General features: G+C 46.3%; 2 protein-coding genes across 2 annotated transcripts in view; both read right to left on the reverse strand.

Moving 5' to 3' along the window:
• Positions 1–20,554, reverse strand: part of LOC147605195 (uncharacterized) — a 204,783-nt gene extending 184,229 nt beyond the window's left edge. Inside the window, exons 1-10 of the mRNA XM_086794295.1 lie at positions 20,549–20,554; positions 20,049–20,207; positions 19,765–19,953; positions 19,201–19,572; positions 18,882–19,082; positions 18,614–18,778; positions 18,261–18,455; positions 17,796–18,151; positions 14,826–14,925; positions 14,529–14,720 (exon numbers count right to left, since the gene is read on the reverse strand). Of these exons, the coding sequence (XP_086650421.1) occupies positions 14,529–14,720; positions 14,826–14,925; positions 17,796–18,151; positions 18,261–18,455; positions 18,614–18,778; positions 18,882–19,082; positions 19,201–19,572; positions 19,765–19,953; positions 20,049–20,207; positions 20,549–20,554 (1,935 nt within the window). The remainder of the gene's footprint in view (positions 1–14,528; positions 14,721–14,825; positions 14,926–17,795; positions 18,152–18,260; positions 18,456–18,613; positions 18,779–18,881; positions 19,083–19,200; positions 19,573–19,764; positions 19,954–20,048; positions 20,208–20,548) is intronic.
• Positions 7,704–10,793, reverse strand: LOC147605196 (uncharacterized). The gene is made up of 4 exons (XM_086794193.1): positions 9,093–10,793; positions 8,653–8,995; positions 8,400–8,561; positions 7,704–8,265 (listed from the first exon to the last, which is right to left on the reverse strand). Exons 1-4 carry the CDS (start codon positions 10,553–10,555, stop codon positions 7,849–7,851), a joined length of 2,385 nt encoding a protein of 794 aa, XP_086650319.1. The 5' UTR covers positions 10,556–10,793; the 3' UTR covers positions 7,704–7,848.
• Positions 20,555–21,534: the final 980 nt, after the last annotated feature.

The following is a 21,534-nucleotide window of genomic DNA, read 5'->3' on the forward strand; positions in this document are numbered from 1 at the left end:
TTTCAAAGGGAAACAGGCCTAAGGGTTTCATGTGGAAACAGGTCATAGGTTTCTCGAGGAAACATGTTTATGGTTCTCCAGGAGATAGGTCACATGCAGGCAGCAGTCACAGAAGTGGACCCATGTTTGGTACAACCTTGCTACTGATTGGACAGGGGACAAGGGATCCATGACAGAGATGGATAGTATCCTTGGAAGGTAGAGAGGGAGTGTATAGGTGTGTCTACTGTATGGTATGCTAAGCTGTGATGCGAGTTCTCTTATGAGAGATAGTTTGGGAGTCTGTGTTGTGATGCAGAAGCACTAGATGTGTCAGGGTGTGATGCTGTTCATAGGGTGAGAGGCTATGGATGGTTGTGGCAGCCCTAATCATGGGAGAAAGATTCTGTATGCAGACTCAATGTGAGAGAGTCTTTCGATGTGAACAATGGCTGGACTTGTTTGTGAATGCCGAGTGGACAAGAAGCCATGATGCAGGGTCTTTGCAGGCTTCAGGAGTTCTACTGTGACGGCTAAGTTTTCAGCCTTATTGTAATCAAAGCTCTTATAATCAATTAAAGAAATACCACAAGGGGCGCCACTGCGTTTTGGGGCCAATCGGTGTCCGTGTACTGTTTGCAGGAGCACTCTAGCTCCCCCTGTTTGTTTTCCTTTTCTTGGTCCTCAAAGGTGTTGAAGTGTTTTGTGTGCAAGTTTGTTTTTGCACCGCCCTTTGGTTTTGTATGAAGACCGAAGCCAGTTTACACTACTTGTGATGGTGCATGGAGCGGCCTGTACTATCGTGTAGAGGTGAAGGATCCTCTGCCAAACCTGTTGTGCTTTGGGATAGTCCCAAAGGCCATGCCACTACGACTCCATAAGATGGATCCAATGCACCCCTTCTGACATTTGTCCTGGAGGGGGTTGATTAGCCATGATGCTAATCGGGAAAAAAACGCCAACTTGAACCCTATTTAAGAGTAATCCGTTGTTGAGCAAGGTGGAGGAAAGGGCAGTGAAGAGGAGGGAGGTGGAGAAGAAAGCAGGAAGGGGAGAAAAGGGCAATGAAGAGGATGGGTGGCAGAAGAGAAGGCTGGGCAGCAGGGGTAGCAAAGGAAAGGGTAATGCGGGCAACTGAAGGGAAGCGGGGGCAGCAAGAAAGCAAGAGCAACAGAGGCGGGGGCAGGTAAGCGGTAATGTGGGCAGGAGGCAACGGGAGAGGAGAGGGGCGTGCAAAGAAGGCACAGATGTGTGTAGCGCTCAGGTACAGGGAGCTCAGATCCCTCCAAAGTAGAAACCTTTTCCCGGTTAACTGATATCCCCGCGTCCCTATTTGGGACGGCGCTCAATGATAATGACCTTGCGATCTCTGTAGACAGCCATTTACTCACTCCACAGACCTCATGAACTGTCACCATCGCCTCATGCCGGGTGTGCCACCTGTGTTAGGGTGACATCATCCCCCAGGTAGACGTGTGTGCCCTTGAGGGCAGCCCATTTGTTTAAGAAGGCTTGTCTGCTAGTGGCATCAGGGAATCTGATGATGAGGGGCCGCTATATATCCTTCCCTGCCCTCCATGTTGCAAAGCGGGGAGCAGCCCTATCCACTCCTATCATCTGACAAAGCGTCATGCTATCTGCCTTGGGGGAACTCTCCACCTGTAGCCCCCACACTCGCACATGGAGGGCCCTATCGGTCCTGTGTTTCTGCCCCCTTCTCGAGTCTCATGTATGATGCTCTGTGGAGGTTTGTTCTCTTCACCACCCATAGTTGTCAAGCGTTTCATGAAATGTGTTTCCCAAACGCGTTTGAAACGTTTTACAGCCTCGCAGGTGTTTCAAAAATGTTTCATACAGGGCAGAAGGGGGAGGGGGGGGGGTGTACATGTTGCAAAAAATAGGAGATAAGAAAGTTTTATGCATAAAAAACCCAGGCAACCAAAAAAGTATGGATAAATGTTTAAAACAGAAACAGAATGATGTACCATCATCATGTATCCTGATTCCTACAGCGTACTTAGTACTTACTACTGCTTGCTGCTTGCAAGCTGCAAGTGAACATTGAATGACCAATGATTGTTGAAACTTGAGAAGAGAGAAAATCAATTAAACGGATAGATGATAGATGACATAGATCATAGATCATAAGACCTGCCATGCAATTTTGCAAAACTAGAGTCAGTCTCTCTTGAAGTTCTGCAGTTTCTCTCCCAAAAGTAAAACTCCCATTGTGAAACACTAGAAGCTCATCCTCAAGTTGCCTCAAGAGTGCAAGGTCACGTCCTGTCCATCTCTAGATGTACTCCTGCCAACCCTTTTCCAACTCCTCATCGTTACACTGCTCCTCATTCCGCCAAAGAGGGTGCAATATATGGGCAACCGCATGGATTGGTCTATGAAACCAATCCCATCTACGGTTCCAAACCTCTTTGATGTAGCAATGAGCACCATATGGCACCATGTACTAAATAAATTGAACAAAGCAAGGAGCAGATCTATACCTCGCAGCAAGTAGCACAGTGTTGTGGTCAAGTGCCTCTCCAATACAGTATAAGAGTCCAAGGGTGTTGTCCTCCATATTTGTTATGCAGAGAACACTATAAATGGGCTGAGTTGCCTTCACAAGTGCCTTGGCTTCATCCCACCAACTCTCTCACGTGACTGTGCGCACAAAAGCCAATGCCTTGGGTTGCTGCCGATCCTCCCATGCCATCCACTCCTGTGACACAACTCTGCGGAGTAGTCCCAGTTGGACTCTCACTATCCTCTCAACCAGAATAAACATGTAAGCAAACCTGGTGTTTGAGGGCTTCAACAGCTCCAAATCACTATGGGCACAATACATGGCAAGGACCTTTGGTCTCTTGGTGGCAAACTTTACCAACCTCCTAGATGTGTTGAAGATGTCGGAAATCCACCCCACCTTGGCGACATCCTCTATCAAGAGGTCCAAGCTATGGACTGCACATGGTGTCCACACAATCAGTGGGAACTCATCCTCCAACATTTTGCCCATAGACACACAATTTGATCCATTGTCTGTGATCACTTGTACTACATTTTGAGGGCCAATAATTAATAAAGCCTGGCGCAAATGTCCCCAAATGAAAGTGCCTATCATAACTGTCCCTGGAACCGAATCATCAATGGCACGTAAGAACATTGTGCCCTTACAAGAGGACACAAGGTGTTGTAGACATTCCTCTTGCGCATATCTGTCCAATTACATAAAATTGTATAACCATACTTTTGCCAAGTTTCCTTGAGAGGCTCCATCTCTAATTGCACACTAGTTTTCTCATTTTTTAAGTGTGTGGAGCATAAAGACTCATAAGATGGGCCCTCCCCAATGCAGCTAATAGCTCTCATGGCCTTCTTCCAACGTGGGGTATGCAAAATGTGAAATGACAAAGCGCATTGAATAAACAACTTTGTTATCTCACAGGTAGCCTCAACGACAGCTTGCTTCTAAAACCCTACTTTGAGGCTTGCCCTCTTCAAAGTAGGCTTGGTGGGCAAGGAAGACCTGTGGGCTCGACGGGCAGAGCTAGACCCAGCACCAATGGTGTTGAAACTAGGAAAATCAACCTGACTCTGCATATCGGGAACCTCTTCCATCCTGGCCCTTTTGCTTTCATCCTCTAAATCATCCTGGATATCATCACCACCACCCCCAATTCCTTGCATAGCCTCCTATTCTCTCTTCCATGGCTGAAGAGAGGCTTTCAAATTTGCAGGGACTCTAGGACACGGACCAATCCCTTTCCCCTTCAATCTAGAGAAATGGGCCTTTATCCTGACTGTAGAACCACCTGATACTTTGTCAAAGTGCTTGCATTTCCATTTTTTTGTGCCTAAACCCCTGTATCTGCCAACGGGGAGGTTACATGGGTCCACACAGTATCCCTTGTCCTCAACATTTTGCCAAAAGAGGGGAGAGATTTGGGGCAAGCTGATGCAAAAAGCCCAAATTTCAGAATATGAGACTTACAACGAAATTGCACAAAATCATAAAAATTGGAAGAAACCAACCTGAATAGCGGGCCACACAAGTCCCACAGCTGCACCAATGCACAACTCAAGAGGAAAACCCAAGCGTGAGGGTACAGATGAAGATGGCACAGCAAACAAAAAGATATTGTACTTCACAGCTCATTTCAACCCTTTGAAACGTTGCAAACGTTTCAAACGCGTTTCATATGTTTTGAAACGCATTTCATGGCAACTGTGTCACCATCTCCACCCAATCTTTCTTGGTGGTCTGTGATTCTTCCCGCAACTTATCACTCAGCCTTCAGCTGCTCCAAAGACCCTCTTCTATATTCAATTCACCTTCCTCCATTGTATGGTCCTTGAAAGTAGCCTTTAGGGCTTCCATTTCTACCTAGAGTTTCCCTATCATTGGAGCAAGCATTGCCTATTGTTGTACATGGGTCTCTTCCGTTCGAATCTCCTCCATCTGACTGATCAATCAGTTTTGTTCAATCATATTTGTATGCTACTACCATAACATACAAATAGTGATCTGCCATAAACTAGACCGCAATGTGATAGATATTCTTTGCCTGGAAAAACCACCCATCTTTTTCGAGGCCTCCAATTCTTCAATCTTGAAATTATTGCCTTGCAACTTCTTGTGGAGGCCTTCCAACTATTTTTCATGTTGGTTCAAGACCCTGTCCAACACTTCCTGCTCGCCCAACACTTCTTGGTGTTGTCCTCCACAGTCTTGATGTATGCCTCCACCTCTTGTAGGTTCATTCTTGCTATTCTCCCCTAGTTGCTGCCTTGGGGGCCTGAGTAGGGTGCGTGGATTAAGGGAGGCTGAGGGGAAACAGCAGCTCTGTGCGCAGGGGAACAGAGGGCGTCCGTAGCAGTAGCAACTCTGTGAGTAGGGAAACAGAGGGCATGCGCAACAGCAGCAGTTGTGCGGAGGGAAACAGAGGGCGCACGCAGCAACAACATAAACAATAGTAGTTGTAGCTCTGTGCATAGGGGAACACAGGGCGCACAACAACGCAGTGAACAGGACAAAGCAACAGGGAGCACAGCGTGCGAGAAGGGAGGACCCAAAGTTGCAAACAGTGTAATGTGCAATGTAGCGTGAGCAAAAGGGCGACCACTAGCGTACAACACGAACAGAAAAGAGTGGGGGTGCACTAAGGTTCTCACGCCACAAGGAGAGAGAGAGAGAGAGAAAAGAAAGAAAGAAAGAAAGATATATTAAGCGTCTTCTAAAGACCCAATGGGACTATGAGACCAAAGTGATACAATAATGTCCATGGCATATCTCATCATTGAATGGAAAATAAAACAGAAAGAAAACATAAACATAGCTGTCTCACTGGGGTGATACAAGATTGTCCATGGAAACTCATCATCGAATACGAAGAACATAAAAATATGGGAGCAACATCAGCCGTGAGCAGATGGTATACAGCTCCGAGCAGATGGTATACAACTCTCCAAAATATCAAGCATGGGGCTGATGAGTATGACCGATAGGGTCTCCCTCAGCTATGTCACGTGGAAAGGTAGCTCGATGGCGGTGGAGCATGTCCTAGATGTGGAGTTGATGAGGTGATCGTGGCCAACGGGGGGGTCGAGGGTGTCGAGCACGCTAGAGGCTCGGTCCGAGGTAACTCCTCTTGGGCGAGGTAGGTCCAAAGGAGCTCGTGGAGGGTCCACAAGATCCACTATGTCAATCTCCTCCACCTCCTGGGTCTGGAAGAAACTAGTGATGATTGGCTGGCGAGGGAGGGGGTGGGGTCGCTGGGGCCGAGGCTCTCTCAAGAAGGTGTCCCTATGTCTACGGAGCTCAAGCAGGAAGAGGCCTAGGCAACGCTGAACCTGGAAGTCAATGATCCTGGAGAGTGGACCGAATCCCTCATGAAATAGACAGTGAAACCTCCCGCGGATCTCATAGTATACTGGGCAGCGACATATGTAATGCTCCTCCGTCTCAACCTTTGTGTGGCATAGTCGGCAAATCCTCTCCTCTCTGGGTCTCCGTATGAGTTTCCCGGCTCTGAAGATGCGCTCAGCTCTACCTGTCTCCACTCTAAGGCAGTGGGATGAAACCCGTATCTGGCCAATCGCAATCCGCATGGCACGGGACATGTGAACACTCAAGTAGCTCGGCTGCTGGATGAATTCATCCTCAGTGAGTGTGAGGAAGTGATCTCTGTAGAAGTGCATCTTCGTGGGGGGCTCCAGAGGTGTGATCCATGTGCAATGTGTGTAGAGGCTGAGCATATCTGACCGAATAACCCAGTTGGTATCCTTCTGAGACAACCGGAGAGAGAGAAAGAAAGAAAGAAAGAAAGAAAGCTGTATTAACGTCTACTAGAGGCCGAACTCGACCTATGAGACAAATCAATGTACAACTGTCAATGTCTTCTGGATGTCCATAAAAAAAAGGACAAAATAAACATGAAATAAACTATGAAAGTAGTGAGCTAGTGGGGGGGTGTGATGGATGGAGCACTACTACTAGAGGCTCAGTATGCAACCTATATGCGCAGGGTATACAAGAATGCAATGCAGATCTGTCTAGCTCCAACTAGTACCATAATGGGGGTGTAATATGTGATACATAAGCGATGGCGAGGGAAAAATACCTCGGAGCATGATCTCCGAGTGTGAGTGTAAGTGAGCTAGCCGCTCCTGGATATGGTGCTGATGTCGAGCCCGTATCTCTGTGATCTCCCTCTGATGTAGTCTAGGAGTCTGGTAGCCTGGTGCTCTCGATCTCCGTCTGGCTCGGAGGTCCGCAGCAGCGCGCTAAAGTGTAACCCCCTCCTGTGTCAGGATAGGCACTGGGATAGATCTCTGGAAGAAATCAGTGAGCTGGAGCTCTCGCCCACCTCTCCCTATGGTATGAGTCCGTAGCAGTGTCTCTCTGTGGCACTGTGTCTCTAGCAAGAACTAGCCAAATCTGCGCTAGTTTGTGGACTCCATGATCTAGCGGAGTGAGGGATGTCCACTAAAGATGGTGGTGTATCTCTCTCTAATGACACTATATGCTCTACATCTGCATACATAATGTTCCTCACTCTCAACCTCCTCCTGGCATAGTCTGAATATCCTCTCTGCTCTGGGGATCCGTGCTACCCTACCTGCCTCAATCTCAAGCTGGTGTGATGACACTCTGAGCTGGCCAATCACCACTCGGGCACTGTGAGGCATGTACACATCCATGTATCCAGTTCTCTGTATGAATCCATCCGCTGAGCTACGCATAAACTGATCTCTGTAGTAGTATAGCATCTTCGACAGTAGAGGCTGACTGGGTGTATCCAAGTCTCTTGAGTGTATCGCTGCCATAAATCCTGCCGAAGGACTCTGTTCCTCTAACTGTGAGAGAGCTGGATGTGTGGTGCATGTATATCATACTGGAAAGGTGGGAGGTGATCTATGTTCATACCATGCTGAGTGAGCCACTGTATCATCTATGAATACCATGATCTCCTATCTCCACTCTCTGCGAGCTGCCTGGACGCAAGGTAGGTCCATACGTACGGTACGTACGGTACGGTACGGGTACGGTACGCAGTACAGTACGGTCTTCGAGCAAAAGTACGTAAAGTGCGTCAATATAATATATATATAAATTAGATCCACTAGTACATATCATTGAATGTCATTCATGAAACATAAACTTTGAATGGTTTAAACTTTAAACATTGAACATTGAAAGAGTAGAGATTCAAGAAGGATACAAATGAACATAAGGTAAAATCATGATTACAGAAACTCTGAGCATGCGCAAAGCGCTACAAGTAAAGAAACCGATACAAAGGACACGGGGGAAAAAACCTCTCCTAAAGAGAGTAAAAAGTGCCCCGGTCAACCTAGGTCCTGCAAAGGCTACTCATCATCATCAACACCTGATGATGAAGCTGAATCAGATGGGACGTCTCCATCGGTAAGGACATTCCCATCAGAATCATACTCAGGCTCTACATAGGGTACTCTCTCATGATCATCTAGCATCTCCTCTGTAGCTACTGTCGATGTCTCCGCATGTGATGTGGTAGATGTGCGTCGTCCTCGTCCTCGACGAGTCCCGCGCCTAGCGCCTCGTCTACCTCGCCCGCTCGACTGCACAACATGCGCATCACCACTGGGCTCAATGTCATACGCCCTGGAAGAAGCCCGAGTCACCCTGCGGTCTATACTCTCCAGCTCTCTGTGCAACATGCGAATTATCTCCTCCTGCTCGTTTCTCAATGCGGTCTGCGCCTCTTCTGCGGTAGCAACGTGCTCCAGAGATAGAGGATCAACCTGTCAACAACAATAAACATGTTCAATGCGAATTGTCTGTGACCATGGCATGCCAAAAATGCTGGCAGCTGCATGCATCATAATATTGTTACTTGTATATACTAATGTCTAGACTCTATGACACAATCAGTCACCTGCATAGGATGCTCAAGTTTCTTAAGATTTTGAACCAATCGAAGATTGGCTCGGCAATAAACCAAGCGTTCCAACTGGCTGGTCTTGAGTTTATTGCGGATCTTTGTATGAATAAGAGAGTAGGCACTCCAATTACGCTCACACGCACCAGCTGAACAATCCTACAAGTAATAAAAGTCTTAAAGTAATCAAAACCTATTTATTATCACACATCGTTTTCCAAATTCCATTTAGGGAGTTATTGTCACTCACTTGAGAGAGGACCCGCAATGCCACTTGTTGGAGTTGGAATGATTGATAACCATAAATCAACCACCAGTTAATCGGGGCCTTTGCCTCGTCTTCCTTGTTGCATGAGGTTCTGCTAAAAGCGGCACCCAAACTATGCATGTAGGATACCATGGAGTTGTTTACCTCTGACTGCTGCTCCTGAGGATAGGTTGCCTCCAAGTACATGTCGCGCATGGTAAGAAGCTCTGGATTGCTTATGGTCTCATCCTTTCGATAAAGAGGATGAAGCAGTGCAGCCATGCCATGAATTGGGCGAGACATGTACTCCCAACGCGTCTCTATAATCTGATTCAGTTCTCTAATTCTAGAGAGGAAAAAAGAGTCAAGACCAAAGTTATAATAAGAGCAATTTAAAATGATTGGTGCGATAAACATGTGACGTGCACTTGACAATGGCTTACCTGTCTTGAGACACCACTGTGGACCGGCTAATCTCTAGCCGCATCCTCCTAAACATGTGGTAGAGGAGACCCATGGTAGATCCCTCCATGTCTGTCATGCGCAAGAGAAAGAAGAGCGGCTTCAGCAACTTGACAATCTTTGCTGTCTCCTCCCAAAAATTCTCGTCCAAGATCTTACGTTGGACATACTTTGTAGGCTCTGAATTGCAATGTCGTGGATCTTTCCACGTTGGATCAACCACAGTGGCTTGTAGAGGATCATGGAGCCTCTGCAAACGCTCCAAGACCATGTATGCATAAGCGAATCGAGTCTTGGAAGGCCGTACCATATCAAGCCCGGGGCTCTTGCTGCGAAAGAGCGCCAATGCTTTGTGTTTTTTTCTGAAAAAGGTGGTGATGCGATTGGCATCCGCCAACACTGGCTGCACCCAAGTAAGCTTCCCCACATCCTCCATTAATAAATCCAAGCAATGTGCAGCACATGGAGTCCACACAATGCTTGGGAACTCACCTTCTACCAACTCTCCCATCCTCCTACAGTTGGAGGCATTGTCAGTGACCACCTGTACAACATTTTCTGGACCCACCTCTATGATGGCTTGCCTAATGTGCTGATATATAAATTCAGCTGTAACACTCTCACCTGCCTTACCAGCATCCACCGCACGCAAGAAATAGGTGCCAAAACATGATGATACAAGAATGTTTATCATGTGGCGCCTTCGGATGTCGGCCCATCCATCAGACAAGATGGTGCATCCAAACTTTCTCCAGCTGTCCCGTATTGGTTGCAGCGCCACATCTATCCTGGCTTTCTCCTCATCTAGCATGCGTGTCCTCATTTGTTTGTATTCGACCCCGTGCCAATCCTCGCACGAACCCACAGCGGCTATTGCTTGAACCATCTTCTTCCATTGGTCCGTGCGAAGCACATTGAAGGAGATATTGCATTGTATAAGTGTGCGTGCAATCTCTATCTCGGCAACCCTTTGCCGCTCCTTTACCCATGCGGTGCTAAAGATGCGAGATGGGAGAGTGGTCTGCTGTTTAGAAGAACTATCACAATGCATGTCGGAACCTGCACCTTCCTCCATAATGCTCTCCTCTACTCTTGCCCTCTTTCTACTAGGCTGCCCCATTGCACTAGAGGATCCTGTAGCAGCCGTTGGATTAACAAATGCAGCTCGAGGAGGAAGAGGATCCAACAAATCCTCGTCTTCAGCTGCCATGGCTGCACCCTGTGAAGCCTTCAAATTTTGCTCGGCTATCACCTTATTTGCTATGTCGCGTGGCACAGATTTGCAAGCTGAAATGCCATTGCCACCGAGACCCGATACATGAGAGATGAGGCGAGTAACTGAACTTTTGAAGTCACCTCCACAATACCGGCATCTCCATTGGTTGCTCTTCTCATCATCTTGGAGTGTGTGAAGCTTCCAATAGGCATGTCGTTTCTTGCCCATGGCACAGAGAGAGAGAGAGAGAGAGAGAGAGAGAGAGAGAGAGAGAGAGAGATTATTCAACCTTCAGTCGTGTGTGTGTGTGTGTCACATGTTTGTGTGTGTGTGTGTGTGTGTGTGTGTGTGTGTGAGAGAGAGAGAGAGAGAGAGAGAGAGAGAGAGAGATTATTCAACCTTCAGTCGTGTGTGTGTACAGTGTGTGTGTGACATGTTTGTGTGTGTGTGTGTGTGTGTGTGTGTGTGTGAGAGAGAGAGAGAGAGAGAGAGAGAGAGAGAGAGAGATTGCTTGCAGCCTTGCTGAGTGTGTGTGTGTGCGCCGCGCTGCTGGCCGCGTTGTTTTTTTTTCATTTTTCTTCCCGTTTTTTTTTTCTCTCTCCCGTTTACTTTTTCGTTTTTTAATAGCGCCCGTTTTCTGCAGCCCGCCGAACCCGTTTTTTTTTTGTTTTTTTCTACTTTAAGTTTGGCCCATTATTTGGGCCATGCCTTATAAATAATAAGGCTAATGAGCCCAGCGGCGGCCAGCCCAGCCCCGCCCCAAATAAACGACCACCGACGCGCAGCATTAAAGAGACGACGCCGCGTGGAAAAAAAAAAAGAAGCAAACGCCCTTAACGTTCCGTACGTACAAAAACGTACGTACGTTTAGAACGCCTCAAATGCAAGAGTACGCGTACCTGACCCAACCCTGCCTGGACGCCTCAAAAGCTCTATGTGAGAGTCGATCTAATGGCATATCTCTGATCCTCTGTATGAAGCAAATCGTCTGGAAGAGTGCCTCTACTAGCATAGGAGGTGCAGCAAACTCCGTCCGGACAATGTCATGTGGGACGGAGGGTTTGCTGCGGATCATCCGTGAGAGCATGAGAATCTAAGGCCTCTCTATCTGAGACCATGTGGAGGTGGCGAGCCCAGGTGCCCATACTGCTGCAGCATACATCAAAGCAGGGGTGACTAGTGTGTCAAACAACCACCCCTTCGTGCGGGGCTCCTGGAAGTGTGCCTGGTGACACTGTCTCTCTAGCATGTCCAGAGCTGCATACCCTCCTGTGAGTCTATCCCTGGCTGCCTGTGCCATAGTAAATCTTCCTCGCGGAGTCGTAAATGTAATCCCCAGGTACACATATGAGTCTACCACCTCTACCTGTCCTCCTGCTAGTGTGAAGATGGCCTGTCGGCGTCGAACCGGCCCTGAGGTGTGGAAAATCATGGCCTTGGTTTTCCCAAGGTTCACTGTAAGTCCCCTCTGTGTGCAAAAGTCATTGAGTGCATGGAGATGGTGCTGTAGTCTCATCCACGACTCAGAGACCAGAATAATATCATTTGCATATAGCATAATGTGGACTGTGGTACCTGAGATGTCTACCCCGTCCCCACCACCGTGACCAATGAAGTCAGCCACCTCATCAATGTATAGCCCAAATAGTGTAGGAGAGAGTGGGCATCCTTGCTTCACACCTATGGTACTAGCAATAACATCAGATAGCCCCTCGGGGCATCGTATGCGCCTGAAGACCTGCTCATATAAAGCATAGATGCCCCAAACCATCTCTGATGGGATCCCCAATATACAACTGTCAATGTCCTCTGGGTATCCAGATAATAGAAAAAGGTACAAGGTACAAAGGTGAAAAGCTAAAAACTGAAAAGCTAAGGATCGATGGGAGAGTGGACCATCAAAACTGACAAGGGATGGATGGAGCTCTATCACTAGGGGCTCAATGTGCAGTACTGTATGCATCGGGTATACAATCATGCCATGCAAATCTAGCTAGCTCCATCCAATACCATACTGGGGATGTAGGCTGGTGCACATCAGTGGGGGAGGGACAAAGACCTCTTGTAGGATCCTCCCTAGATCTGATCGAAAATGTGTGAGCCTCTCCTGGACATAAAGCTGGTGGTGAGACCGGATCTAAGTGATCTCTCTCTGATGAAGTCTGGGGGTCTGGTAACCTGGTGCTCTCTGTCTCCGTCGAGCTTGGAGATCCTTTGCGCGCTGAAGTGTGACCCCCTGTTGTGGTGGTGGTGGGGGTGGTGGCGTAGCTCTCTGAAAGAAATCTGTAATCTAGGACTGCTACCTACCTCCTTGTGTCATCTGTGTCTGTAGTAGTAACAGGAAACGGCCGTTGAGAGAGAGAGAGAGAGAGAGAGAGAGAGAGAGAGAGAGTTGTATTAACATCTTCAAAAGGCCAAAATGACCTATGAGACCAAAAGATTACATCATATCCATGACGTACATCATCTTGGGTACAAAATAGTAATAAAGAAAGATAACAAAAAATCTAGAACTTTAAAATCTGATATATGTACATGAGTAGAGAGCTCTCATATCACCCTAATACATCCCTCATGGGCCGCTGTGACATGGTGCTCAAGGTGGTAAGACTGAGCTGGCGTGAGAAGGTCCTGCGATGATGGGAGATGATGGCCCAGATCTTCTTGTGGTGGCGTGGCCATGGGCGAGGGCTGTGGGGTCTGGGGCGTCGAGCTCTGCACAACACAAAATCTCTCGAGTGTCACACCTCTCGGCCAAGCTCCTACACTAGCCTGTGGTCCGGGTATGATGGGTGCATTGGCCCTCGGAGTGCTGGTATGGAAGAAGTCGGTGACAGCTCTCTGTGCTGGTCCTCGAGCAAGTACAGCTGATCTGGATCTCACTAAGGACTCCCTGTGTCTGCGGAGCTCTAGAAGAAAACGTCCTAGGCATCTCTCATCTGGGAAGTCCATGATCCTGGAAAGTGGTCCGAACCTAGCTCGGAAGAGGCAGTGGAACCTCCCCCGAATCTCATAGTATACAGGGCATTGGCATATGTAATGGTCGTCTGTCTCGGGCTCTATGTGACAGAGCTAGCATATCCTGTCCTCTCGTGTGGCCGCCCTAGGCCCATATCTGGCAGTCTCCACTCTCAGCTCGTGGGACAAGGTGTGGATCTGGCCGATCGCACATCTCACCCCAAAGGATAGGTGTATGTCCATGTAGCATGGACGGATGATGAACCCATCCTCTGTCAGGCATAGGAGGTGATCTCTCTAGAAGGCCATCTTCGTCCCCAGTGGACGACTACGTGAACTCCATGTCCTGTGAGTATCCAGTCTGACAATGTCCTTCCTGATAACCCTGTTCCACTCTATGCGGCTGAGAGCAAATGACGGGGCCTCTATGCTGTACTGGAACGGGGGGAGTGCCTCCATCTGCATACCGTGCATGCCAAACCAAGTGCCTAACTGTGCATACCAGCACTTTGTATCTCCCTCAAGTGTCAACTGTCTTCTCGAGGACTCCAGGGCTAGCCGGGGGTATCTATCAAGTGGAAGCTCCCAAAGCCTATGCCCCCTACATGGGGTTCACGGAAGGGCGTCCCTTGGCCGTAAAAAACTACACATACAGATCTTGTAGACAATAAAACAGTTCATGTGAAAATAGTTCTAGGCATGCACATATGCCATTTCATGCACAAAATGTATTGGGCAATCTCCGTTTCATTTAGCTTGTAGCTGGCGGTCATTCCAGACATAGACTTTACATCCCCAAGCCGATTTGAATACCGTATTCTGAATCTGAGCACAAACCAAAATCCCCAACCTACTGGATCTAGCCTACTGGCCCTTGGTGTGGACGTTAAGTCCCCTACCGTGAGGTGTCAGTCCACATGATCCTTGGCGTAGACGTAAGTCCTAATTCCACACTATGGAGCCCATCTAAAGCGCAAAGAATACCTAAATAGTGACAGAATGGAACCCCATACATCGCCGCCGGTGCTACCAAACTGTCAAAGAGGCATCCTTTCGTGCTAGATTCTTGGAAAGCAGCACCAGGAAGAGGGTTGAAAAACTTAAGAACATTTTCTGATCAAGAGCTTGCTGAATCATAAATCAAGACGAAATTCCCAATTCATACCACTCCATAAAATTAGTAGAATTATTTTTTGTTGAAAGAAGATAAGAAAACTGGACAAAACCAAGTTTGCCTGCATACCACTCCAGGGAACAGGTCTGACATAATTCCTTCAAAGAGCGGTATATCGTGTGAAAGGAACTTCGGTAGATTTACGTCTCTGATTGCCCGCAGCACTAAAATTGCTTCATCTTGATCACCATACTTCCGTTTTAGGTTACCAGCTGCTCTTAGTACAGCTATGACTGCTCTCATTCCATAATCATAGTGATCCTAGAAAAAGAGACAAACATATTTCACGAGATTGGAAAATGATAAAAGTTTGCAACCAATTTTCATCAATAAAACATGTAAAGCAAATGAGGATAGGAAAAGCACCTGTGAAGACAATTGTTCACTACAAAGCCGATACGTTGCCACGAGCTTCCTTGCCATATCCCTTGCTTGTCCATAGCCAAAAGAATAAAGGGTGATTTCACTGCAGATAATATTTTAGAAGTTTATTTGTGCTGTCAGAAAAAGCCAGGGGAATTTCAAGTCATCACAACGCAGAACATCAAAACAATGACTTGAAGGAAAATACCAAGGCAAAAGTAATGCTCCACATCTCAACCACTCAAACACGGGGAACACACCACAGAGATCATCTCAAAAATGAGAAGGTAGCTATAGCCAACTTGATGGTTGGTCATACAAAGTCCAGCCGTTCAGTCGATCAAGAATAACCATATGATATCCCAGTTTCTGTACATAGCTTATTGGAGGTACTAGACAGACTTTGGAATCTCCATCCAAGTCCTCCAATGCCTTTGGAAAAACTATGCATCAAGCTTGTCTGGATGGCCATGATTGTAGTAAAAGGGGAAAGTAAAAGCGGAAATGATGTGCCAATACGATGGAACCCTCCACATATGCCATGGTGTCAAGCAATTAATCATTTACCACTGTGAGTCCTGAGTTTGTCTTTGTAAATTGCCTTTGATAAACAGATTTGTAGACGCTGCTCTTGCTGGCTCTTAAAATGCACCCAACTCCATTGCCAATGTAATGAAGCCAGCCGTGGCCTCCCTACAAATATCAATAGTGTCATCCTCATCAATACCTATTGAAAAGTTGGGCAAGTCCAAATGCAGTGTGCCATGGGTCTCTGCCTGCTTACATTTTTCGCAAGGGTATTGTCACATGTTCCTACCAAGATCTCATTTCCAAGTCTCTTTGTGACATCATTCATAGCAAGAGCCTATAGCCTACCTACAGTAACTAACAAATGGCCCTTGAAATTTTGTGGATCATGCCTTGTTTGGTCCACTCTTGACTGCACTGCCTACCTTAGCCAAACATTGGAAGCCTTTGTGACATCATTCATAGCAAGAGCCTATAGCTCACCTACAGTAACTAACAAATGGCCCTTGAAATTTTGTGGATCATGCCTTGTTTGGTCCAATCTTGACTGCACTGCCTACCTTAGCCAAACATTGGAAGTCCGAGATGTCAACATCATCAAATATCCTAGACAGCGGTGCCACTTAGCAGGATCCTACTGTATCAAGCTAAGGCGTTCAGAATAAGGGGGTTTATAACCTTGGGAGGGAACCAAACCCTCCCCTGAAGAGCAATGTGAGAACCTAATCTCAAAGTCTGCTCAAAAATGAAGTAAAGCCTGCACTTCTGTCTCAGTATCAGCTATTCCAGAGACCCCTACACTTGCATGTCAGCTCCTCCTCACCACATATCTCTCTATATGATGATGAGAATCTTAGCACTTCACACATGTGACAAGAGAAAACCTACATAGCTGGCCCTCTGTATAAAACTGTCATATGTCAAGGCTAGAACGTAGCCTCTACATAAGCTGTCACTTGATAGAACTGTGACAAGTTGAACCCAGGTTTATGTAAACATAGAGGTGCCAAAGGTCATGTCTGATTGCTCTGTTACTCTTCTGACTCGCTGCCCCTGCTTATAAACACATTCATTCATACAACCACCCACTCACTAAGATGCAACATCCATGGCCAACCATAATAGCCTCTGTTTGCCTTCCACTGTATTTTCCATGACTCGTGGTACCCCATCAACACTAGCCATAACAGCTGTTGCAACCATGGAAGGTGTCTCTGGAAGGGCAGGAAGTTCCAGAACCTCTCCGAAGGTTGACCCTATGGAAGCCAAAAACATCCAATAGATCCGTGGGAGCCCGGGGAACCTCAGGAAGATCGAACAAAAGTTGCAGTCCTCTAGCACCGGTGGGTCGAGGTTCCAGAGGTATCCCAAAGAGAAATGTTTTCTTGGAACGAAAGGAACCCGGCTGCTCTACTGAATCAAAATCTGCTTGGAAGAATCCCCTTCCAAGCTAGAAGCATCCGCAAAGTACAAGGCAAGCTCTGAGGGAAGTGCCGCCAGGATCCAATCCCTAGCCTGAGAGCGGGAAGGATGAGCCCCGAAAATCTTTCCAATGAGTGAGGTCTTTATTTCTTTAACAAAATCTGCCTGTAAGGTCGCAAGCTCATCTTTGGAGAAAAGGATTGTTCTCCCGTCCCATGGGGGTGGAGTATGATTGGATTAGGCAGAAGCCGTAATGCCAATCAAAGTGCGGGTGGCTGGCTTGAACATAGGAAAAAAATTTCCGTATATTGATGCAGGCAAAGAAGCAAGAGAGGCAGGAGAAGGGGCTCGCAGGAGAGGGGAGAAGAAGGCGAGAGGCAGAGAAGAAGGTGGGCAAACAAAGAGGAGGAGGGCAAGGTTAATGACAGGCAGGAGGGAAAAGCGCAGATAAGGTGGGTATGGCAAGCAGAAGGAGATTCAGGTAAAAGGGCAAATGGCAGGCAGGAGGAAATGCACAAAAAAGGAAGGTAATGGCAGGCAGAAGGAGAAGATACCAAACAGGGTGGAGAGCTACATAGATGGAGAGGTGCACACGTCAGGACATACAAGGAGCGAGGACCAAAAAAAAGGTCTTTGATAGAGCCGCTGCAAAAAGTAAAAAGCATTTTCACATGAAGACGGATGGCAAAATGAGTCACCTTTTTGGAAAAGGCAAGCTGAGATATGTAATAAAGGATGGAGAACTGGCAACAGATAAGGTGAGACAGCATCACAGTTGGAGTCTCTTCACCTGGTGGCTTAGCCCGTGACCTGTTCATATAATGCCATGATTGCACGTTTAATCTCTACCTCTAGCTAAAAAAATGGGAAATAGAGAGAGCTAAAAAATGTCAATGATTTATTGTTCGCGACAAAGTGTATGAAAAAATTAAACACCCTTTTCTAAACTGTTTTCTTTAAGGAAGCAATATCTCTTTATGCTCTGGGCAGGAAAAATAATTAAGGTTTAGGCCAAACTCTTACCCAATCATAGCATAATTCGGAACCATCATAGCAACTGGTCTGAAAAGTGCTTTCAAGTTATCAGGAAGCTCCGATCTACCAGCATATCCTGGGTTCATCGTGATAAAAACCGAGCACGTAGGTATTATTCTCAGCTCAGTTCCTTCAAAGAGAAAGGTCTTCACTCCTGTCATAATTGCCCTTTGGATTGTCAATATCTGCTGAGCGATAACTGAAAGAACCTCCAAGTCGATGCGGTTAAACTCATCAAAGCAAGCCCAAGCTCCTGAGCTTGCTAAGCCTTTGAAAAACTTTCCCATTGCAAGGTAGTCAAGTCCATCAGAGCAATTAAATACAACACATTGCATGGCAATAGCCTACAATATAGAAAGATTAAAGAAAAGCTTTGAGATTTGGTTCACAAATTCTGCTCAATATGTTTGAAAGAAAATATAAAAGAGTATTTCACTTAGATTTGAGGCCAACTTTAGCAAGGTCTTTGGTTGTCTCTGTCTTTCCTGTTCCGGCTGGTCCTTCAGGAGCCCCCCCAAGATTCAAATGTAACGCTCCCATCAAAGTACGGTAACAACGATCAGTCAATGGGGTGATAACCAATCTATTGCTGTTACCCAGATACTCATAACCATATTTACGAGATGCATTTACCATTCGAACAAGCACCTGCATGTTTTCGTATTGGCATAGTTTAGCACGAAGACAAATACTTTGACCTCCTTTCACCGTTGCAACACATGGCACTCAAAGCCTGTATGCATAAACTGAATTGAGCATCCACAAGAGAGTAAAACTACAAGACTTAAGGGGGGTGAAATTTTCACCTCATCATTTTCTAAGTAATACCGTAGCTGACTTAGCCATTCAAAATCAGACTCATTCAAGACTCCTTGGTCTTTTAGCAAAGTTACAACATCTCTTGCATGGACATCGATCACCACTAATGCCCCAATTGTTAATCGCTCCATATTGGTGAGATTACTTCGAACCTAAAACATGATTAATCATCTTGGTTAAACTAACTCCATCAATTACAAATTCTACTTGAGCTCTCGTGGATTTCCACTGAAAAAATGTGGCATTGGTGTTTACGAGTTTCACAAGAGCTTGAAGCTGATCTGTACATTTGTCTTCGTATCGCTTGACAGCCACTCCACCACTTTCGATAGCATCAGCAACTTCCTTTGTCCAGTGTATTTGTGACCCACACAATACCACCATCCCAGGCCACCTTAAGATCCATTTCTCACGTGGTACTGTTACATAGTTTGCAGATGCTTTTTGCACAAGTACCTAGGTAGAAAGGGTGTGAAATGATTATAATCTGTGGTATCAAATCATTCTTCAAATTTCAAAACCTAAATGAAAGGATTATAAGTTTACTCGATTTAAAATGTATATATATGTTTACCTTGAGGCTCTCTTTCATAACCTGCTCAATTTCTATCAACCACCTCTCCACATTGCCTCCTGCACCCTTTGGATTTACTTTCCTTGCAAACTCTACTCTCTCTTTCTCCACACTAAGCATAGCAGTGATATCGAGGTTGTCCTGGAACTCTAAGGTGCTGATTCCCTCAAAGCATTTTTTTAAAAATGGCTGAACCTTCAAAGGGTCTTTGGTTTCCGATAATATTTCAAGTAGTTCATCATTTGACAAAAAGAAAAAACGGGGAAAAGCAAGGCGCTTTGTTTCTAGGTAATGATTTAATCCCTTCTGAACTACATCCAGAGATTCGTTACTTGCTTGCAAATCCTCAAGCAGTCCTGCAATATCTGCAGCCTGAGGAAAGAATTTTGCTCTTTAGTTGTTTGTTTATTGGGCTTCAAATGATAGTTATTGCCAATGACCATGGTTCTTATAGTTATTATCATAGCTTTTATATCCTTTTAAAATGCTTTCATAGTTATTTTCAATGACCATAGCTTTTATATCCTTTTAAAACGCTTTTTTATATTTATTTACAAACGTTACCTCCAGTATTGTCCTAGTATTCATGACAGATGCCACAATCCTTCGCCAAACCTTGTTTACAGCCTGAAATGCTGTGCCTTCCTTAGGCATTTGATTAATTATATCTGGTGATCCAAATATTGGCTCCAAATACATCCAGGATGCTTGCATCTTTAGCCACTCGCTTAGAACAGCTTGCATCCTTGTAATCTACAAATGCACGACAATCATTCAATTGGTTGATATTTTTGAAAAAAATTGCCTAGCCTTAATCATTTTTGGGAAGCCTCAATGAAAACTATTACCCTTTTGAGCCAGCTTGAAATCCTCTCAGAAAAGAACTGTGCAAATGCTGATGAGAACATGTTTTGTGTTTTGACAATCTGCTCCTCCAGCAAAATTTGAGCTTCTTCAATAGGTCCACCTTTAAGTATATATGTTCCAGTTTCCTTGTACGAAGATGCCTGGCATATTTAAGGAAAAGCATAGATGATGAACCAAAGTAAACGTAAACACTACACATGCATGCACACGCAAGTCATACCTACCATACCTCTAGGTGTCAAATATGCTCTCGTGTTGAGTCATGCTTTGTATGTGTCAAGAGGGTGTTCCTATGTGGAAAAGCTATAAAAACTTGTAGCCTACTTTGGATTATAATATATATTCAACTAGTCTATTTTCCCAAAAAGGTTACGTTTAGTTTTCTCTTTTTTTTCTCCCGGAAAAAAGATCCTTCCATTCGTTAACAAAAAACAGCCATGAAGGTCTAAATACAACCACGAAGGGCTAGATACAAACTCACCTCCATAAGTGGGGTGAGAATCAAGAACTCAAGGGGTGGAGAAAGATGCTCTTCTCCTCTGGCTGGCCGCTCTATGAGGAGAAGGCTATCTCATACAGGGGGAGGGGGGGGGGGGGGGGGGGGGGGGATAAACCACGCAGGTGGTCTGTAATGCCAAGTGGGCTCACCGTCTCTATCTGTGAGGAAAGGGCAAGGTCGCTAGAGCCTCAAGAAGGCTTCCCGCCACTCCCGCATGCGATCACGGCCACCCTGCAACTTCCCCCACTAGCCGAGGGAGTATGAATGATATCAAGACAAATGCTCCTGATGGACTCTGTAGGTGGCGTGTGGGTGCCATCGATGGCTTCGTTGCATCTAGCTCACCAGATGTGCCAAGCTGCAATGTTGCTATAGATTTCCCATCTCTGGCACAAACCCGAAGTCCAATGATAAGTGGATGGGACTACGACTGATACTGCCGAAATGCGAAGGTGAGGGACTTGAAGGGCTAGCCCCCCACCTTCCTCCTCGTGGGCCATGACTAGCTCACCCTCAGTGGCCAAAGCGATAGTCCCCCATGCGATGATGTCAGTCCAAGTCCTATCCATCGTGAAAATGCGGAGAAAACGCTGCCAAACCTACTAAGCTTTCGGGCAATCCCAAAGACAATGTCGCTAAGACTCCTGAGGGTGGCCACACCTCGAACAAGCAATTGGTCGACCAGCAATGCCCGACCACGTGCCGACTGCCAAACTCTTGTGCGCCAATAACCAAAGAAAGATGGTGATCTTTTGAGGCCGAAAACTGTCCGAGAGCCTCTTCCAAAAATTTGAGAGAAAACGATGTGAGAGGCCCTTTGACTGCCAGTTATGTTAGTGTTGCTTGGGTGCCTCGACCTCACGCATCTGAATCTTGCAGCCTAGCCACGCAGTGTATGCGAAGAAAGCAATACCCAGTGTCTCCTCCCTGTTAGCAGGATCACGTCAAGTCCACTCCCCCGGGTCCCA

The sequence above is a fragment of the Cibotium barometz genome, chromosome 60, assembly GCF_041138505.1.
Source record: "Cibotium barometz isolate CiBa-2024 chromosome 60, ASM4113850v1, whole genome shotgun sequence".
Taxonomy (NCBI): domain Eukaryota; kingdom Viridiplantae; phylum Streptophyta; class Polypodiopsida; order Cyatheales; family Cibotiaceae; genus Cibotium; species Cibotium barometz.